Source organism: Aphidius gifuensis, linkage group LG6 (genome assembly GCF_014905175.1).
Source record: "Aphidius gifuensis isolate YNYX2018 linkage group LG6, ASM1490517v1, whole genome shotgun sequence".
Taxonomy (NCBI): Eukaryota; Metazoa; Arthropoda; class Insecta; order Hymenoptera; family Braconidae; genus Aphidius; species Aphidius gifuensis.
Window position 1 is genome coordinate 6,305,249 of NC_057793.1, and position 14,332 is coordinate 6,319,580.

General features: G+C 24.2%; 3 protein-coding genes across 3 annotated transcripts; 1 reads left to right on the plus strand and 2 right to left on the minus strand.

Moving 5' to 3' along the window:
* Positions 1 to 436: 436 nt before the first annotated feature.
* Positions 437 to 7,640, minus strand: LOC122859079. Its single transcript, XM_044162441.1, has 10 exons — positions 7,288 to 7,640; positions 5,031 to 5,334; positions 4,463 to 4,670; positions 3,667 to 4,381; positions 3,340 to 3,593; positions 2,493 to 2,731; positions 2,192 to 2,426; positions 1,533 to 1,701; positions 1,106 to 1,340; positions 437 to 1,020 (listed from the first exon to the last, which is right to left on the minus strand). The coding sequence occupies exons 1-10, from the start codon at positions 7,451 to 7,453 to the stop codon at positions 738 to 740; spliced, it is 2,808 nt and encodes a 935-aa protein (XP_044018376.1). The 5' UTR covers positions 7,454 to 7,640; the 3' UTR covers positions 437 to 737.
* Positions 7,641 to 8,178: 538 nt separating this feature from the next.
* On the minus strand, positions 8,179 to 9,284 carry LOC122859713. The gene is made up of 2 exons (XM_044163398.1): positions 8,543 to 9,284; positions 8,179 to 8,459 (listed from the first exon to the last, which is right to left on the minus strand). Exons 1-2 carry the CDS (start codon positions 8,997 to 8,999, stop codon positions 8,179 to 8,181), a joined length of 738 nt encoding a protein of 245 aa, XP_044019333.1. The 5' UTR covers positions 9,000 to 9,284.
* A 98-nt stretch (positions 9,285 to 9,382) lies between these two features.
* On the plus strand, positions 9,383 to 14,194 carry LOC122859080 (WD repeat-containing protein 19). Its single transcript, XM_044162442.1, has 4 exons — positions 9,383 to 9,759; positions 9,838 to 13,827; positions 13,906 to 13,982; positions 14,053 to 14,194. Exons 1-4 carry the CDS (start codon positions 9,745 to 9,747, stop codon positions 14,165 to 14,167), a joined length of 4,197 nt encoding a protein of 1,398 aa, XP_044018377.1. The 5' UTR covers positions 9,383 to 9,744; the 3' UTR covers positions 14,168 to 14,194.
* Positions 14,195 to 14,332: the final 138 nt, after the last annotated feature.

Here is a 14,332-nt window from a genome sequence, read left to right on the forward strand (position 1 = left end):
AATGTTGGAGCTACAGTCAAGATCCAAAAATAATATCAATCTGTAAACGGAACCGACCTCGTCTACTCGTATACCAATGTACCCATTGCTCATCCTCTCCATAGAGAGTCAAAAAAAAAGCCAGAACATTGCATACAATCACTAAATAATTATCTTGCTTAAAATTATTTATTACTTTTTATATTTTTTCATTGTTTATATTTGTAAAATTGTTTTATTTTTAAATTTAAAATTTTAATTTTTTATTTATGTTGTTTATTGTTGTTTAATTCAATTGTTTATTTAATAAACAATTAAATTATTTATTCAATTTTTTTATTATTCATTTAATTATTCTTTCAATTGTTCATTTATTTTTTTTATTTTAGTTATATTATTTCTCTGCAAAATGATACAAATTTAAATTAGAAAAAATTTAAAAAACTATTTAAATAAATTATTTATTAAATAAATGGATTATTTATTCAATTATTTTTTAAACAAATTACTAAATTATTTATCAATTTATTTGATTATTTAATTATCTCATTGAAAACCTAAAATTTTTCTCAAAATTACAAGTAAAATTATTTTAAAATAAATTCACAATGATAAAACATTTTTTTTTTTTTGTAGTTAATGCGCATAATATACAATGACTGTGGTTGTTGTAATAATTTTAAAAAAATGACATGAATAAATTTTTAATTAAAAAAAAAAGACTAGAAATGATGTATTATTTGTTAAATTATATAATATTAATTTGGTGTAAATTTTTCGAGCTCTTTTCTAATAGCGGCAATGAGAGGAACAGCTGGATCCTCTGGTGCAAGTTGTGTGTCTGTTAGTATTCTTGTCACATTGACCTCCGGTAGAATCGGTCGATGAAATGGACCAGCACTCAGAGGTCTCGATCCCCATGCTCCACGTGCTTGAACTCCATTTGTCCCAGTCTCGATTATTAATTCTTGATTTATCATATTTCGAGCTAATGATGTTTGTGGACGATTTTTCATTTGGTTCATTGGACTTTCGACAGGACTAGAATAATTTTTAATTACAAAAAATATATATAAATATTATTTACAATTTAAATTGTAAATTAACTTTCTTATTTTTGCTATACCTGACTTGAGTAGACTTTCCTTGAGACTCGGAATTTATTGTGAGATGGTCTGGTGATGTTACCATTGAATTTGGATGTAATGTAGAAGACACTGCGCTTTGATCTTTCATCTTGGTATCCTTCATCGTTCCAAACAGATTTAATGAATCCTCGAGAAGTTCGTGAAGTCTTCTTCTTGCTCGGCCAACTGGACCCGATGATAATTGCTGACGTTCCACATCTTGACTTGGTGTTTCTGTAAATAAATTTATCATCTTTTAAAAAAACAAATACAAATCATTGATTTATATTTATTAAATAAACAAATAAACTCAATAAATTGTCAAATATAATTTTTGACAAATTTATATGAGTCTATTGTTTGGTTTATTTATTTTTTTTTTTTGTATATACAAAAAACAAAAGATGAAAAGTCAATTATTCTGACCTGACAGAGCTTTTTGCTGTCTCCTGAGATCCCAAACAATAGGACCAATAACTCCTGGATCTTTGTATGCACTTCTTGTTCTATGCAGTTGTTTATTATCTCTTGGGATGAAAATATTTTCTTTTCTTGGCATCTCGGGTGATTCAAACTCCATATCCAAGGGTTGTATCTTGAATAAAATAAATAAAAAACTTTATAAATATAAATTTAAATATTATTTTATTTTTCTTCATTTATATCTTTGGAAAAAAAAATTCTCCATGATTTTATGCAGCTAAATTAGCGAGTATTTATTCGCGTATATTTCGATAAAATTTCTAGTAATTTCTTTGGGGCGTGCAGTCGTAGAAAAAAAATCGAAATCAAATACAAAAAATTGGAAATAAACAATTTTTAATTTTGAATTAATTAATTTATTTTTCCATAAAAAAATTATATTTTTCGAAATTTTATTTTATCAATATTTCGATTGTTTAGTTAAGTATATTCAGAAAAAATTTCAAGTAATTTCTTCGGTGCGTTATTTTTTTATAAAAATTTAAAAATCAAATCGTAAAAAATTATGAAATACAAATTATTGAAAAACTATTATTTGCGTTATATAAAAAAATAATTTGTTTACAATAAATAAATAAACAAATTAATTTATTCATACTCACAACGACTGGTTCAAGAATTTTTGATAGTGGCTCAACACTTTTCATATTTGGAAATAATTTACAAGACGGCATAGACAAATATGAATGTGTTGATCCTGTTTCTTCAATTGTTTGAATAAATTCATTTTTATTGACTTTTAAATTTTTTTCATCTTGCTGATCAACCAATGAATCCTCTGAATCACTTTCACATTTTTCCACAACATTCGTTCTTATTATTTTTCTTTGTTCAGAGCTATATGAAAATTTCATCAATTAAAATTCAATTTGTAATTATTTTATAACACAATTTTCATTTTACCTTTTTTCTTTTTCAGAAATTGTATAACTTTTGCTATTCCATGAATCATTAACTCGTCTTTTTGTTGTAATATCTTTTTTAACTTTATCATCGTCATCTTCATCATCAACGTCGTCATTTTCTTCATCATTTTCACTTGACAAATCTTGATTTTCTCGATTCAAAGTGTTTGGAGTTACCAAAGTATCCAATGACCTCGAATTACCTCCGGGCGTTTGTCGCTGACTGGTACCATCCGTCTACAAATAATAACAAAAAAAAAAAATCCACTCACAATTTATTCTCTTGTATATTATAAACTTGAATAAAATTCAAAAAAAAAAAAAGTTTTAAAGGGTGATTCTGTTGTAATCAATACACAAAGTTTGTGAAAAATTCATACTATATATATCTGTCTCCATTGAAAGTTTTATTAAAGCGATGTAATTTTAAAATTATAAATTTTCTGGCTCGTTAATAATCAGACAATGACTCTTTGTATATTTAAAAGAAATATCAACTAAAGCAATTTTTTTTTCAAATATTCTTGAACATTAAAAATTTATTTTTAGACTCAATAAAGATAAGTTAAAAATAAAATATAAATAAATTATTTCCTTGTAGTAAATTATCTAATAAAAAAAATTTAAAGCAAGTATAGAATTTTTTAAATTTATTAGAACAATTATAAATTGTTTAAATAATGTAAATCGAAATTTCATTAGACTAAATTTAGTTGATAATAAAATAAAAAATATTATTCAATATTATTTGGAGTTTTATGATTGCTGGAATAATTATTTAAATAAATAAATAAATAAATATTATTATCAATAATTAAACAATTAAATAAATAAATTAAACATACTCTTTCCTCAGTTTCAGATGTATATCCAGTATTATCAAATCCTGGAGTTGTTGGTGTATATTCACTTGTATTTTTTTTCAATATACTTTGAGTTGGTGGTGCAGATACAGAGCTTTGAATTTTTTTTTTTTTAACAACAATAATAATAGCAGCAAGTATTATTAAAATAATTAATGAAACACCAGCAGCACCAACAAGTAAAATAGCATCTCTTTTTCTTGATAAAGCAAGTGGTTGTGTTACCTTTAAATAAGCTGAAAAAATATATTTAAATTACAATATATATTAAAAATAAAATTATAATTTATAATAGTATATAATATTTACGTTCACTTTGAATAATAACTGGTGCACCAAGTTCTAATGCAACTTCTTGTGATGAAAGTAATGACATATCTTTAGCAGCTGTCTCAGCTGGTACTGGTTTACCATCTAAATGTACTGAATATATTAATCTTGTTGATCCATCATCTAGAATACTTGTATTTTGCATTCTTACTTGTACCAATTCAATTTTTGATACTTGCAATTTATAACTATCACTTGTTATATTTGTCAATAATTTATTTTTATCATAATCATCATCAGTATTATTTATATTTTCTGCAACAATTAAAGTTGATATATTTTGTACATTTAAATTTATTTTTTCAGAACTAAATATATCAGTTTGTAAAGTTTTATTATTATTTTCTTTTGTTTTTAAAATTAAATAGTCAGGTGTTGTAATTTCAGTAATATTATTATCATCATTTGTTAATTTTGATGTTGAATCTTGATTTTGTGATTGTAAAATAATTTCATTGTCTGTGAATACAGTGGTTGTGGTTTTAGTTAAAGTTAAAATTGTAGAAGATAATTTATCTTTTGTTTTAGTCGTTGAATAATCAGGGTATTGTGGTGATTGAGTTGGCTTGATATTATAATTTTCAGAAGCTCTATTTGTACGAAAATACTTGTTACCAGATGATAAATTTATTTGACGCATTTTTTTAACTTGAGTTGTATTTATTTTTTGTGATGATTGTACTGTATTTATACTCTGAAAAATAGAAAGTAAAAGCTCTTTAAATTAAAATTCTCTTTTAAATTAGATAGTTTTATGATTAAAAAAATTTATTACGGTGTTTATTTTTTCATTATTAATAGGATTATAATTTTCAGTTGTTATGATACCCTTGGCAGCTCTACGAAGTCTTGGATCTATTGATAAAAGTCCAAGATGACGTTGTTGTTGTCTGGCAAAAGCAGCACGATATAAACGCGCTAATTTTAGCTCAATTTTTGGAGGTACATTTTCACCAGGACGAAGAACAGTCAGTAGCCAGTATCTTAATTATTTTAAAATAATAAATCATTGCAAATTAATTTACCATTAATGACTATATTTTAAATTTAATTGATTGAAATTTCAAAATTTATTTAAACTAAAAATGACAATTAAATTAGCAATTTAAATTACAATTTTAATTTAATTAATAATCTTCATAAATATATTCAACTTATAAATATATTTACTGCTAAATTAATTAGCAAGTTTTTTTTCAATTTAAAATTATAAATATTAATTGAAAAAAAATAAATAAAAGTAAAATAAAAATTCAAATGAAATGAGATTTATTTAATTATTTATAAATTTTATTTTAAAACATTGTAAATTTTTTTATTCATAATAAAAATGAATATTTTACCTTGGACCTGGATCATCACCAACAAGAACACCCATATCTTGATCTGGATCATTTAAAGTTGCTGTTGGCTCAATGCAATTAACACAGCCAGGATCAATTGGTCCAGATACTGGCAATTTTGTAGGATCTTGTTCATCGTCTGTTTGATAAACCGTTGCTGTATGATGTACTGTACGTGTTTCATAAAAATTTAATGTTTGATCTGGATCTAGCCATGATGGTGCATCATCAGCATTTGTCCAAAAAAAATCCTGAAGATGTATTTGTCTACCAGGCAAGTGTTCAATCAGTACAATTTCGTCTTCTATATTTAAACATAATTTTAAGTATTTTTTTCATTATTATTTTTTTTTTTATTTATTGACAATTACAATGTATTGATTGAGATAAATTAGACACGCGATCACGTGTCTTGTCATCGTCAAATTTTTTATCAAAGTCAACTTGTTTATGCTGTGCAAAGATAAACTCATGCACAATGTTGTTGAAAAAAAAAAATTAATTGTAAATAGATTGAATAATAAATGTAAAATTTTTAATATTTTTAAATGTTAAATAAAACTTTTTTTATTATTTTTAAATTGATATTTTTGCAAAAATTATTATCTGGGGCAAATACTTCCTGGCATAGAACCAGGATAGAGATTATCTTCACTCGTTCTTTACCAGATGGTATTTTCCCCAGGAATCATTGAAAACATAATTGAATTTTGGAACGAGTTACCCAGTTGAGAAAAAGAGTGATAATGTATCATTTTAATCTGATATTACTAACTTAATATAAAAACCATAATTGCAGCATATGGTTTTGAACCGTCACCTACGCTTACCGATTACCACTGCGCTTGCTTACTCAACCACAAGCTCGTTGAATATTTTCAATTAACTAATTATCATTTATCTATATATATTTTTCACAAATTTAAATAAAAAACAAATTCAAACAAAAATTGACGAAGTAATTTATCAAGGAATTTTATTTCTAAATAATTTTACCGGTTAATTTTTGTTGAAAAGATATATATGATATTTAATAAATAATAGTGACTGACACAGATGGTCACATTGATTTCACAATTTTTTTTTTTTATTAAGAAAATTAATGGAATTTTTGCTATTTCATTTCATCATAAATTCTCAATTGTATATTAAAAATAAATAATGCAATTCAATCAAAAATTATTTTTATTAAATTTTTAAATTATTTGATTAATAATAATTAAAATAAAATTTTTAAGTTATTTTTAATATTGATTTAAATGACCTGTTTCCACGCTTCGTTTGTGTTTCCGGTCCGGAAGTTGACATATAGAATAATTGCAATATGTGATTGCCATTATTGCTATGAGAAAAAAATAAAAATAAATTGCAAACTTTCACGTGAGATGAAAAAAGAATCATATAAATTTATTTATTCAATTTTAAAAAACAAAATTAAATATATAAATTAAAATTATTATACAAGAATGTCAACAATACTTGTTTAATTAATAATTATTGTTTATAATTTTTTTTCATCTGATTTTCTCATCATTCTAATATCTGCAATTATTTTTAATATAAAAAATTTGTATTCATGTCGATAAATTACATCTTTGTGTATCAAATTATCCAGACAGACAATTTTTTTTATTTTATTTTTTTATAAAACACGATATTGTGATGTTTAATCAATAAATAAACAAGTTCCTATGGTGAATTTTAAATATGCCAAAATGTATCTAACAAACCATCAAATTTTATTCAAATAAAATCTTGATTTTTCATAATCAATATTATACTTAAAACATAAAATTATAAATTAATTTTCAAGTAAACAAATTACACAATAAAAATATAAATTTCAGTATTAAAAACCAATGATAAAAAATTTATTTTTTTCTAAAATAAACTGTATATTTTAAATGATTATAAATAAATTTTTATTTTAAAAAAAATTCATGTAATTATGCCACCTGTTTGCTTGAAAAATTGCGGGCAAATAATTCATCAAAATAAATTTTAAAAAATATTTTTAAAAAAATTAAAAAACAACTAAAAAATAATTTTATTAATTTTAAAGAAAATATAAATTTTTTTGTGTATTGAAGGTACAAGGTGAATTGAGTACAGGTGCTACACCTGCTTTGGTCATTAATAAAATATATTACGGCATCGACCCTAAGCTATATATACCACACGTAGCCAAAAATATTAATAAAAAAATAAACAAATAAACTATATATTTAATAGTTAAAAATATAAGATAAATACAAACCAGTTCCTGGTGGTAGTGCAGCCTCGATGACAATAATATTCAACAATAATTTAAACAATTTAATATTAAAAAAAATATAATTAACACTGCAAAGCATTGCTGTGTGCACACGCTCACTGCTCAAACTGATATTGCTATACATAAAAAAAGTATGTATTATTGTCATATATACTTATGACGTTTTACAAAAACACACGAGGTATCAAATCAACGTGTGGGTGAACATGGGGACACCAACCAATCACCTGCTGCAAACCTAGACAAGTTATCTATCGTGTTATTGTTGGGGTTGTTCGGGTTGTTTATATTGTACACAATTTTACTATAATCCATGTTGTAATTTTTTTTTATTCAAATTTATCGAATTGTTATTTTAATACTCATGCGCAATGATATAAAAAATATATTTACATTTTTTTAATTTCATTTTTAAGTGGGTAAATTTAAAAATTCAATCGTGCTATATTTAAAAGTCGTGAAAAAAATTTATAATAATTTGAAAAATTTATTTTTAATTTGGCTTGGGTTATTGGATTTTTTTTATAAAACAATGGATCATATTTAAAAATTTCAAACTTAAAAATTGAAAAAAAAAAACACTGAAATGATTTTTTTTTTTTTTTTTTGTAAATTAATTTTATTTATTTTATTAAAAAATATTTAAAATAGTTGTAAAAATATAGCTATTTTATAATTGCAGTACTTTTTATTATTTTTTTTTTTTTGTTTATTTAATGTCGCATCAATAGCTAGGCTTATCAGCGACAGGACAAGTCTTTTAGTTGTTTGTTTATATAAAAATAAATTTGTATAAAAAAATTATTTTGCCAAAGAAAAAAAAAACAGACAAGAAGAGATTGAAACTAGTACTTTAGTAAATTTACTAAATTATTATAAATTTGTACTATCTTTAACTTGATTAGCAATTTTTTTTAATTCTCTTCCAATTCCATTTTCAAGTTCTACTTTAATTCTTTCAAATGCCAATTTTGAGTAACGATCAGGTGTAAATAATTTTGCACAAAAATTACAATATCTTTTAACACCAAGTGAATCTGTGTCATCAATAAAAACCCGGTTGCTTTCAAAAAATATATTCCAATCACCAATGTAAATTTTTTGTGTCACTGGATCAACACCATAACTGATGGAGTGTTTAATTGGTGGCTCATCTGCATAGAAAATATATAATAATTAAAAAAATTAATAATCAAAAAGCTAATTAATACAAATGTATTTGCCATAAAAAACTTACACATTATCATTTCAATGTCAATTGCATTAGCCTCATTCAATGTAGAATCATATTTTTCATAAACACATGATGCTGTCATCCTCAACTCCGGATTATAAGAATTAAATTCAAATACATTATTTCTCATATTAGCATAAAAATTTGACACTGTACATCCACTTTCCATACCAGTAACTTTAACATGAGTACATTTACTTTGGAATTTATCAGGTTTTATTGTAAAATCTTTAATTGCCAATTCAGTTTTACCGCCTTTGTAAAATTTATTTACATACGACCATCGACTCATTACAACTGGAAACACATCTATCAAACAATCTTCAAAATTTGTATTATTTCTGTGACACTCCCAAGCTTTAGGAACGTCATTACGAATGTTATATCCATATATTGGTAAAATTAAAATTAATATCACTGTCGAAATTCCCATTAAAAAATTATTAACAATATACTTCATGATTAATTATTAATTTTATATAAAGCTACTAGTAATTTAGCTAGTTAATTTAATTTTGTACGAATTTTTTTAACCTATAAATATAGTCTAGGCATTGAAAAACTTGAATAACTACCTGACAGCTAGATCAAGCTAGAGCAAGCCAAAGTTATCTAATATTTTTCTAGTGTTAGATGCTAAAAGTTTGCATGGGCCTACGTGACACTTGCCATGTAACCATGAACCCACAATTTCTTGGAAAAAAAATCATATTGAAAATACTCTTGCCTTGTCTATGATTCTATAATTTCTAAGAAATTTTTTCACGTAATTATTACTCCAATCGAAATATGAAAAAACAGCAATTTCGAAATAATTATTTCTTTCATTTTTTTTTTTACTGAAATTTTATATTTATTACAAACAACATTTAAAATGATTTATTTATTTAAAATTTTTCCACCAAAAGTATATTTTCTAATTGTCCAAAAATTGATAATATAAATTTCTATTTTACACACACACATACACGCTTTTAAAAAATGATAATAACAACAAAAGTTTATTTACAAAATGGACAGGTGTAAATATACATGACTACTGTCATTGAGCCGGTTCAATAAATCAATAACAAAATAACAGAGAGACACATAAAATGTTGATATTTTCATAGTGATAAAATTATGTGACCCAATTTTAAATGTTGAATATATTTTTGGGTACTCAATAGAGCTCAATTTGCAGTGAGTTGCAACAAATCATCATCATGTCATCTGACAAGGTTAGTAAAAAAATAAAATAAATAAACTAAAATAATAATAATTTGTTAATAATATATGCATCATTAAATTACAAATAGATTTTGTATAAATTGGATCATCCACATGGACCTGGATCAGTATTTTTATGTTGGCGACCAGGTAACAGTACACATTTAGCAACAACTGGCTGTGATGGTGTTGTATCAATATATGATCGTCAAGGTGAAAATCAAGATCGTATACAATTATCTGGTATATGTACTGGTTTTGGTTGGGATACTGATGGTGATGTACTAGCAATAATAACTCATAATTCATCAATAATAACACTGTGGGATGCAGCAACTGGTAAAAAATCTCAGGTTGATGCTGGTGTTAGAGATGGTTTAACATGTATGACATGGTCAAAAAATTCATGTCTACTTGCTGTTGGTACACAAAAAGGACATCTATCAATTTACGATCATATGAATTCACGTAGAATTCCAATACTTGGTAAACATAAAAAAAAAATAACATGTGGTGAATGGTCAAATGAAGGACTATTGGCACTTGCTGGTGATGATAAATTATTAACAATAAGCTCATCTGATGGTGATACATGTTGTGAAATACCATTACAAGGTGATCCACAAGATTTACAATTTAGTGAAACTAAAAAATCAAATCGTATTAATGGTGATAATACAATATCATTAATTATAAATAAAACACGCTTGTATTTGTATAATTTAAAAAATCCAGATAATCCAATTGACATTGGTTTTCAAAAATCATATGGACCAATTGTAACATATAAATGGTATGGTGATTGTTATATTATTATTGGTTTTGAAGCTGGTTATTTATTATTAATATCAACTCATATTAAAGAAGCTGGACAAGAATTAATGCAAATTAAAAATCATCGTGATTCATTAAATGATTTATCATTAAATAAAATACATAATAAAATAGCAACATGTGGTGATAATACATTGAAAATTCATGATATTAAAAATTTACAAGATACTGAAAAAATAATAAGTGTTATTGGTGAAGCTGGTGTTAGTAGTGTAACATGGTCTGATGATGGTACAATGCTTGCTGCTGTAACACACAGTGGTAATATTAATATTTATTTAACTAAAATACCAAAATTAATAAGTGTTTGTAATAATAATATATGTATATTATCAAGTTTAAATGAAGCTATTGTTTATTTTTATACAAATGATGATGATGATAATACAAATAGTGTAAATAGAGATAAAGATGATGATGATGTTGATGGAACAAGTACTAAATTTGAATCACGTATTATTAATACAATTATTGAACCATCAGTACTAGCTGTTGGACCAATGCATGTTGTTGTTGGATTAAATAATCGTGCATTATATTGGAATATAAATAATATTAATAAACAATCATCACCTATTGAACGTGATTATTTATCAACAATTGATTCAATTAAATTAAATGACATTTATTCATCAGTATTATTTGATGGTAAATTACAACTACATACTATAACAACAAACAAAGAATTATCAAATACCAGCAAAGATACAAAATTATTTAATGAACAAAATACAATGAACAATAATACCAACACTAAAATAACATGTCATGTATTGACAAATAATTTTTTAATATACGCAACAAATAATGGTAAAATTAAATATTTTTATATTGATACATTTAATTATTCAAATGAATATTTACATAAAATTGGTATTAAATATATATATCAAGATATAAATGGTACATATATTTGTTTTATTGATGATAATAATGATGTTTATTTATATGATCCAATAAATGACATGACAATAATGATTAATGATTGTCCAAATGACATACAAGGTATAATATGGAATCAAAATATTTATGATAAAACATTATTTTGTATTTATAATAAACAAGCAATAGTAACATATAATTTTATAAAATATCATATTGATGGTGCTAAAATAATAAATATATGTGAAACAAAATTACCAACTGATACAACACCAATATTAATGTACAATGGACAATTGACACTTGGTATACCTGGTGGTAAATTAATGGAAATAACATTATCATCACATGAAGATGTTGGTAATATTGTTGATAATCAACGTATATTAGAAATATTTGATAATCAATTGAAATGTAAAAAATATCATGAAACATGGATAACATGTGAAATCCTAAATGACAATGATTGTTGGAATAAATTTGGTAAATATTGTCTTGAAAATTTGGACATTGATATGGCTATTAAAATATATTGTCATATTAAAAATATATCAATGGTATGGGCATTAAAAAAAATACAATATATTGAAGATATTAATTTATTATCTGGTCATGTTTGTACATTATTAGAAAATTATAATAAAGCTGAGGTATTTTTTTTACAATCAAATGAACCAATTGAAGCATTATACTTACGTAGAGATTTAATGCAATGGGAACAAGCTTTAATTATTGCTGAAAAATTAAAACCAGATGAAATACCATTGATATCAAAAGAATATGCACAACAATTGGAATTTATTGGTAATTATCCAAAGGCACTTGTTAATTATGAACGTGCATTAACAAATAATAATAATGAAAATGAAAATTCAAATCATCGTGTACAGTGTTTATGTGGTATTGCAAGAACATCAATAAGATGTGGTGACAGTAGAAGAGGTATGAATATTGCAATTGATAATGATACACCAAGATCAGTTAAAAAAGAATGTGCTGAAATATTTGAACAAATGAAACAATTTAATGAAGCTGGTATATTATATGAAAAATCTGAATATTATGATAAAGCAGCATCAGCATATATTAAATTAAAAAATTGGCAAAAAGTTGGTAAATTAATTAAAAATATAACATCACCAATAATAAATATACAATATGCTAAAGCTAAAGAAATTGATGGTAATTATGAGGAAGCTGAATTAGCATATGAAACAGCAAAAGATTATGATAATATTATTAGATTAAATTTAAATTATCTTAATAATCCATCAAAAAGTGTTGAAATTGTACAAAAAACAAATAGCATTGAAGGAGCTAAAATGGTTGCCAGCTATTTTCAAAAATTAAATGATTATAATTCGGCAATTAAATTTTTAATATTATCAAATTGTCATGATGAAGCATTTAAACTTGCAAATCAACATGGTAAAATGGAATTATATGGTAATATATTAATTGATACATTATTAAATAATAACAACAGCAATATTAACAACAATATTAGATATGAAGATTTTAAAAGTCTTGCAATATATTTTGAAACACAAAAAAATAATTTATTAGCTGGTAAATATTATTATTATTCAAAAAATTATCAAAAAGCAATAAAGCATTTATTAAAATCAGCAAAATTAACAACAAATGATAATGATGATAATGATGAAGCAATAACATTGGCAATTGATACTGTTGCATCATCAAATGATGATAAATTAACAAATCAAGTTATTGATTATTTATTGGGTAATGATGGTGATGAATTACCAAAAGATCCAAAATATTTATTTAGACTTTACATGGCACGTAAACAATACAATGAAGCATCTAAAACAGCAATTATTATTGCAAATGAAGAACAAATTAATGGTAATTATCGTAATGCACATGATGTATTATTTGGTATGTATCAAGAGTTAAAAAAAAATCATATTAAAATACCAACTGAAATGATTAATAATATACGTTTATTGCATTCATATATACTTGTACGTTTACATGTTAAACGTAATGATCATTTACGTGGTGCTAGAATGCTTATTAGAGTTGCTAATAATATATCTAAATTTCCATCACATATTGTACCAATTTTAACATCAACTGTTATTGAATGTCATAGAGCTGGTTTAAAATTTGCAGCATTTAATTTTGCTGCAATGCTTATGAGACCAGAATATCGTATGCAAGTTGATGCTAAATATAGTAAAAAAATTGAAGCTATTGTTAGAAAACCACCGAGAAATAAAGATCATAATATTGAAGATGAACCATTGACATCTTGTCCTTATTGTCAAAATAATATACCAGAAACTGAAATAACATGTGATAAATGCAAAAATACTATTCCATTTTGTATTGCAAGTGTAAGTTAATTATTAATTATTATTAACTATTATTATTATTTATTTATTTATAATATTTGTTTTGTTGGTCTTTTTTAGGGTCGTCATATTGTTGCTGATGATTTTACTGTTTGTCCACACTGTGATTTTCCAGCAATTAAAAGTGAATTTTTAAGGTAGCTATTTTAATATTAACAAATTCTAATTATTGTTATTGATTAATTATTTATTTATTTATTTTAATAGAATTATTGAAACTGAAGAAAATTGTCCAATGTGTAATCAACAACTTGATGCAAAAATTATACCTCAAAATATCAACATACGTCCGTATCTTTATTTTCAAGATGACAAAAAATAAAAATGAATCATTATTCATCAAAGGAAATATATACTTATATCCGTCCAAATAATATTTTAATTTAGCTAATAATTACATATTTATAATCGAAAAGAAAAAACAAATTTCTTTATAATTTTAAATCATCAACCGTCCAAAAGTAATTTTATTTTATCATTAATTTTA

Bases quoted from the DNA above. Each gene is read 5' to 3' on its own strand.
- LOC122859713 (XM_044163398.1), bottom strand. From the start codon at position 8,999: ATGAAGTATATTGTTAATAATTTTTTAATGGGAATTTCGACAGTGATA. The intron at 8,460-8,542 runs GTAAGTTTTTTA...TTTTCTATGCAG, and splicing joins TGACATTGAAATGATAATGT to ATGAGCCACCAATTAAACAC.
- LOC122859080 (XM_044162442.1), top strand. The intron at 13,828-13,905 runs GTAAGTTAATTA...GGTCTTTTTTAG, and splicing joins TTCCATTTTGTATTGCAAGT to GGTCGTCATATTGTTGCTGA. The intron at 13,983-14,052 runs GTAGCTATTTTA...TTATTTTAATAG, and splicing joins ATTAAAAGTGAATTTTTAAG to AATTATTGAAACTGAAGAAA.
- LOC122859079 (XM_044162441.1), bottom strand. From the start codon at position 7,453: ATGACAATAATACATACTTTTTTTATGTATAGCAATATCAGTTTGAGC. The intron at 5,335-7,287 runs GTTTGTATTTAT...GTTTAAATATAG, and splicing joins TGCACTACCACCAGGAACTG to AAGACGAAATTGTACTGATT. The intron at 1,021-1,105 runs GTATAGCAAAAA...AAATTATTCTAG, and splicing joins GGAAAGTCTACTCAAGTCAG to TCCTGTCGAAAGTCCAATGA.